Source organism: Helianthus annuus, chromosome 1 (genome assembly GCF_002127325.2).
Source record: "Helianthus annuus cultivar XRQ/B chromosome 1, HanXRQr2.0-SUNRISE, whole genome shotgun sequence".
Lineage (NCBI taxonomy): Eukaryota > Viridiplantae > Streptophyta > Magnoliopsida > Asterales > Asteraceae > Helianthus > Helianthus annuus.
The window spans coordinates 24,235,553-24,242,492 of NC_035433.2; the positions used below are offsets into that span (position 1 = coordinate 24,235,553).

A 6,940-nucleotide genomic window follows, 5' to 3' on the forward strand; every position below is an offset into this window, starting at 1 on the left:
TACATATACCCTACACATTATAGAATTTTATCCTACACAGTCGAAATTTATCCTATAAACCTCGAAAATATATCCTATACAACTCGTAATTTATCCTACACAACTAATGATTTATTCTACACTTTAAATTATGTTGTTTTTTAATTTGGAAAAAAGTATATATTTTGAAAATGAGTTACAAATTGAATTTAGTTAGTTATTAAAGGGGAAGAATACAAATTAATGATTTATGTAAGTTTACCAATATACCGTTATATTAAAATTAAATGCAAATATTAAATGAAGTAAAATAAAGCATTGTTATTGGTTGAAACTTCTTCTTTTTTCTTCTTACAAAAAAAAAATCTTCTCATTTGAACCCTCCACATATATATATATATATATATATATATATATATATATATATATATATATATATATATATATATATAGGGGATGGATCATGAGAAAACTAGTTTAAATGAGAAAACCAAAAAACTAACTAAAAAAGCCTAAAAAAACCTAAAAAACATACCAATTTTTTTTTTTTTTTTACAATTTTGTATAGAAAAATCGCTACTTTTTATGTGTGGAGAAAAATTTTCAAAAAAAATAAATTTTTTTTTTGGTTGTACTGCATGTGCACTAATACGGAAAGCCTAAACCACTTAACCCACCCCCCACCGACACCCCCAAAAACCTAAACCCCCCCCCCACCCCCCCCCCCCAAAAACCTAAATTCACCCTCCCACCAAAAGCCTAACCCCCCACCCCCCAAAAACCTAAACCCCCCCACCCCCACCCTCCCGAAAACCTAAAACTAAACCCTAAACATAAACCCGAAAAAAACCTAAACCCCCCCACCCCCACCCCCCACCCCCCAAAAAACCTAAACTCCCATCCCCCCAGACCCAAAAACCTAATCCTAATCCTAAACCTCCAAAAAAACTAATCCTAAAAGCTAAACTGGACTCAAAAAACTAATTTTAAGCATGTCATGCTGTAGTACATGTTATATTGCACATGTGCACTAGTGTAATAATAGTATTGAAAACAAGACCACACCATAAATCTTTTTTGTCATAAAAAATATGCTCGAATATACTTGAATGAAAGATAAGAAAATTTGTGATCTTATGGTGCCATTTTTGTTTTAAAATGATAATTTATGGAGAAATGAGAAATGTTTGAAAAGTTATATATTTTTTGTTCCAATTTTACCACTCCTTCATTAAAAGTCTCCCCCTTCCTTTTTAGTGGCTTTTAGTTAGTTTTCTGGTTTTCTCATATATATGTAGTTTTCTCATGATCCTCTCACTATATATATATATATATATATAGAGAGAGAGAGAGAGAGAGAGAAAGTATAATGTACTTCACGACTTAACCTACATTAACATACATGACAAAAAATATAACGTGCGTTATTATCATAGAACGTGCGTGATTATAGTCTCATGCGTGATTATGTGGTCCCATGCGTGATTATGTGGTCCCATGCGTGATTATACCCCTGATCCAACGGTTACCATTGTCTCCTACATGATGTATGATAAGGCTTTTTGTATGTTAACCTTACTCTATATAAATATATATATATATATATAAATATATATATATATATATATCTATACTATATTAATAAACATATCCAAAGGACTTCTTAAGGTCATATGAATTTCTTTAAAACACCTTTAATGCATAATGTACAACCCAGTAAAGCACACTACTAATTACCTTTCCAGTTATACCCTCAATCACACAAAAAACGCGGCCAACAAGAACCCTAAATTTCATTTCAAATTTCAAATTGAGAGCCCCTTTTTTTCATTTTCGTTCTCTCCCTCCCTCAAAGATCTGGATTTGGATCTGTGGATCCAAAAGGAAAAACAATCAGAGATCTTCAACAGCTTCAAACCCTCTACGATCCCTCCACACACTCCTTCGATCACACATTCCTTGAGAAGAAACAAGAACTTTGTGAGTTTCGAACTCCTCTATTCACAGGTATGATTTTTTAGGGGTTTTGATTCCCATCTCAGTTTAGACTCGGGATTTTGAGAATCCCATGTTTCTTTTTTCAGATTCAGTTCATTCTCTCTGAACTTAGGGTTTTCACATCACCATTTCTTGAGTGTTTGTGGTGATTGCATCAAGAGCAGGGGATTTTGAGAAGCCCATGTTTCTTTTCACATCATATCACACACGGATTTGGTACAATTTGTAAATTGTTTCACTTTTTATTGTTTTTGCTAGGGCTGTATTCAATCAGCTAGGGTTTTCATCTTTTACAAACAAGGGGAAGCTGCGGCCGTCAATATGGTTCTCAAGTACGTTTTCTCATCTTTAATTCATCACTTCAACATATATATCCATCATCTATATCTATATTGCAACATGTTACACAATATTGTTTCTATTGTCTGCGTAAGTTAGGGTTTCAAACGCACGGAATTTGATTTATTGTTCATAAGGAACTCAGGTTTTCACTAAATCAGTAAATCTGTATGATTTTCACTTCATTACCTGTTTATATACGAATTTAATTACTGTATTGATTAATAATAGGCTATAGATGCTTGATTTTAGGTTTTTCTAGAGATGCTATTTGGTTATAATGTTTAATTTTACTTTTACTTTGGTTGTTGTTATAGGATTGAGCTATGCAGATTCAGTGGCCAGAAGATTTACCCTGGTAGGGGTATTAGATTCATCAGATCTGATTCACAGGAATATAATGGTGAATCTGTTTTGGATATTTCAATTTTAGTGCAATATTTGAATGTGTAGATTGATTGTTGTGTTTAGGTGTTTTTGTTCTTGTAATTGGTAATTTTAGGAAATTATTATGATATTATGTTTTTCTAATGATTTTTTTACAGTTTGCGGTCACAGCAGCAATCACACTGTGTGCACCATGGGCACACTGTTTCAGTACAGTGATTGAACTAAGGCGTCATTTCTGAACATACTATATCTGATCAAGGGCTAATTTTGTAACATTTACTTAATCAGATTCTCCACAAGGAGAGCGGGGTGGTGTACCCATGGAACTTGTTGGGTGGTGATGCTGCTAAATGATTAAAACTCTTTGCTTCCCGTTCAGAAGTTAACAGTGACAATCATTCCAAAGAAAAGAGCACATCTTCTCAGTCAACAATGGAAGCAATAAGCTTAGATATGAAGCAGCAAGAGTTGGATGGCAGGTGGACATTTTAGATATAGTTGCACATATATAATAATTATCTTATATTCATGTTATTTGTAGGAGTAATTTTATTACACATGTTTTTTTTTGCTACAAATTAGGGGTGCGAATTTCTGACACGACCCAAAAACACAACACGAACCTAACACGAAATTTGCGGGTTTGGGTTTAGTCTAAACGGGTTCGGGTCGACCCGGTCGGGTTGGCGGGTTGCCCTGTTTAACCCATTTATATTTAAATTATGTTTTTACAATATGATTTATGTCATAATTTGGTTAGGTGTGTACTTTTATGTCATAAATATAACTTAAAAAGGAAAATTGACATAATATTTTATGATTTTAATGTAATTTTATTATATAAAATTGTGTTTTTTGTAGTAGATGTTAATTTTTATAGTGATTGGGATGATAGTGATAGTGAGGATGATTTGCAGATTGTGTTGAATGATGATAATACAGTGGGGATGAATATGATGGGGATGGATGGTGGAGGGGGGTTAGATGGAGGAGACGATGACGGTGGTGACGATTTGGTGATTGTTACGAGTGACGTTGATATGAATAATCATTTGCTGATGGATGAGATGCAAGATTGGGGAGAAGATGCTGGTCAGGGTGGTGAAGGAGAGAGGAAGGATTTGTTGGGTGGTGATGCTGGCAAAGGTGAGGGTGGAGGTGCGGTTGCGCAGAAGATGGGATACGGCGGTCATGGGTATAATCCGTTTCATTCTCAGTTCAAGGCCAGTGATAAGTGTTGGTATACATGTAGGGTGTTCAACTGATCTTGACATGTAAATTTGTGTACTTTAGATTGGTTTATACTTTATAGTGCGAAAAAGGTGGTAAATGAACTTGCTTTTTTTACATATTGTTGCAAATATTGAATTAGGGCCACCACTAAATGTGGTTATGTTGTTGTACCGGCTCCTTCTGTTGATGAATGAAAATATATTTTCTTTCTTTATGCATTTTGATGTCTAGCTGGTCGTTTTACATGTGATTTTATATTGAGATTATACGGGGAAGATTTTTATTATTTATGTTTTCTATTTAATGACCGTTAATGGTGCTAAGACAACCTTTTATTCTTTTCTGTGACGACAATATTCAATCAACACACACGCAGCTTGTATTTTAGATTAACAAAGGTTACTTCTTGATATAGTTTAATCTCTTTTTATTTGGGGAACTGTGTAGTATGTGAGACCTGGTGCTGCACCTATGCTTGGAGCGAGTCCTGTAGCAACTGGTGGAGCCCTGGGTCAAGTTCGTCTACCTGGAAGTATGTTATCTTTTGCTGGTCGAGGTGGAGGTGAATGGCATCCAGCTGGCACAAAAAAACGTTCCTCCTAATATGTAGAAAAACTTTCATCCGGGTTGGAACAACAATGGAGTGGGTCGTGAATTTGGCAGTGGACTAGATTTCACCCTTCCATCACACAAGTAATGACCGTACATCACTATCATATCTTATCTAGATTGCTGATGATTATCTGTAGGTGGTTATTAAAGTGCGGATGATTCATTTTTCTATGCTTCTACAATGGTTTTGAGTAGAAACCGTGGAGATTACAAGGCATTGATATATCAGCTTTTTTTAACTTCGGTATGAATGAGGAAACCTGGAAGGAATATTGCAAACAACTGGTCAGTGTTACAAAATTTTATGCAGAAAATGGTGAGCTATAATTACAAAATATTGCCTTCATTTTGGTTTGTAGGAACATCGCCTAGAGGCTACAATGCAAAGTAAAATTCACGTTTATGAAAGCGGGAGGGCTGAACAGGTATATATTGCTTTTATATGCGGTTCATACTCATGATATTGATGATAAATAAACAATATCGTTTTTGTTTATTTTTTAGAAGTATGATCCTGATCTCCCCCCAGAGCTAGCTGCAGCAGCAGGTCATGATATCTCATCTGAAAACCGTAACTTTGGAAAAGTTGATGTGCAAAGTGACTTAGCTAAGGGGTCTGTACACTCTCCGATGCAATTGGTGAGCTAGATTTTAAATGTATGGTTTCCGAAGTCTGTTCTAATCCACACCAATAGCTTTTTGAATAATTTTGAAAGCTTATCAACCCATCTAAGAACTAACCAACTTCCTTGAAGTGTTTGAATAATTTTGAAGGTTTATCAACCCCTGATTACCCAAGTATCGCGACCACCCACCAGTTTTGAAATGTGATTCGAATATGTTATAGTATCAAATGTTTATTTTATTTTATGTGTGAACCCCGCTGGGTACTCGCAACTGAAGCTAAAATATTAGAAAAAGATTGTTTTATGTCTACTTTATGGTGCTTGTTGAAACAGGGTAGGCTAGCAAACTTTTCTCTTCATTTATATTACTTTTTTTTTATCTTGTAGATGACTAAGGAGTCAATATATTACAAAACAACATCTAACGTCTTTTGTAAGCCAATCATAGACGAATATAGAGACATGATGATGGCGAGCACCATTTGTAATCTTGAGTACATTCAACAATAAAGGAAAACAGATGGTTATATTAATGTTAAGCTGAAAAGATAAACCGTTTCATCCCACATCGTTGAAAAATTTTAGTTGAGAATTAGTGTTCAGGTCCCTCGTTTATGCATTTGGATTATTGAAATGCAAGGCCTAAGTTGCTGCTAGCTGGAAGAAGACCGGGGTGTGGGTTAGTGTTCAGGTCCCTCATTTATGCATTTGGAAATTTGCGATTGATAAATGCCCACTTTGCTAATATTGGATGGATAATAAAGCCCACAAAGGTTCTCTAATTCTCTGCAAATAAAGTTTTGTTTGATGTGGACTTTTTTTTGATTAAAGTGTAGACTTTGTAAACATGTATATGCATTTTAATCTATGCATGAATCATACGTGTTTATGCTATTATACGAGTTTACCGAGTTACATATTTGTTGCAACTTATGTTGACGCTCTTGAACACCCTCAAGTCAACGCTTTGAATGTTAAATATAGATTAGAAATTACAGGCAGATTGGTTTATTTAATTTTGAGCTTATGGTTGTGCTTTTGTTGGCTTGGCACAGTTTGGTTTGTTTACATTCTTTTAAAACTCTTTAAATTCCCATGACAGGTTTTGAAGTACCTTAACTGGAAATTTAGATTTTAGTTATGACCCAACTGAACTGAACCTTCTCATGCACATCCTTAGAATTACTAACAAGTGTTGTGTTTTCCTTTGCATAGCGAATTTGGTTTTGCTTATGGCACAAAACCGAACCGCCCCCGTACATAGCCCTAACCTCACCAACCTAAGTGATGTTTCCCGCCGCATCGCGCGGGTAAACGACTAGTATATATATATATATATATATATATATATATATATATATATATATATAGGGGAAGGTTCAAATGAAAACCACTAGTTATTGTGAAAACTAGAAAACTAACTAAAACCCACTAAAAAGGAGGGGGGAAGACTTTTAATGAAGGAGGGGTAAAATTGGAACAAAAAATATATAACTTTTCAAACATTTCCCATTTCTACATACATTATCATTTTAAAACAAAAATGGCACCATAAGATCACAAATTTTCTTATCTTTCATTCAAGTATATTCGAGCATATTTTTTATGACATAAAAAAAGATTTATGGTGTCGTCTTGTTTTCAATACTATTATTATAGTAGTGCACATGTGCAATATAACATGTACTACACATTACATGCTTAAAATTAGCTTTTTGAGTCTAGTTTAGCTTTTAGGGTTAGTTTTTTTGGAGGTTTAGGAT

The 6,940-nt window shown here is 34.5% G+C and overlaps 1 protein-coding gene across 13 annotated transcripts; it reads left to right on the forward strand.

Annotated features, from left to right (window-relative positions):
* Positions 1-1,761: 1,761 nt before the first annotated feature.
* LOC110944872 (FIP1[V]-like protein) lies at positions 1,762-6,088 on the forward strand. Of its 13 annotated transcripts, XR_004873016.1 has the most exons (11): positions 1,767-1,986; positions 2,236-2,309; positions 2,416-2,484; positions 2,634-2,719; positions 2,862-3,185; positions 3,624-3,954; positions 4,387-4,632; positions 4,747-4,836; positions 4,911-4,976; positions 5,056-5,190; positions 5,565-6,088. XR_004873016.1 is itself a non-coding variant. In XM_035980062.1 (8 exons), the coding sequence occupies exons 5-8, from the start codon at positions 4,798-4,800 to the stop codon at positions 5,685-5,687; spliced, it is 363 nt and encodes a 120-aa protein (XP_035835955.1). In that variant the 5' UTR covers positions 1,762-1,986; positions 2,236-2,309; positions 2,634-2,674; positions 4,387-4,632; positions 4,747-4,797; the 3' UTR covers positions 5,688-6,088. The 13 variants fall into 13 exon arrangements, 4 of the variants coding, with proteins under 4 accessions (XP_035835955.1, XP_035835928.1, XP_035835941.1 ...); XR_004873018.1 differs by having other exon boundaries at positions 1,764-1,959; positions 2,634-3,185; XR_002595025.2 differs by having other exon boundaries at positions 1,765-1,986; positions 2,634-3,185.
* Positions 6,089-6,940: the final 852 nt, after the last annotated feature.

Bases quoted from the DNA above. Each gene is read 5' to 3' on its own strand.
- LOC110944872 (XM_035980062.1), top strand. From the start codon at position 4,798: ATGAATGAGGAAACCTGGAAGGAATATTGCAAACAACTG. The intron at 4,837-4,910 runs GTCAGTGTTACA...TTTGGTTTGTAG, and splicing joins AGGAATATTGCAAACAACTG to GAACATCGCCTAGAGGCTAC. The intron at 4,977-5,055 runs GTATATATTGCT...TTTATTTTTTAG, and splicing joins AAAGCGGGAGGGCTGAACAG to AAGTATGATCCTGATCTCCC.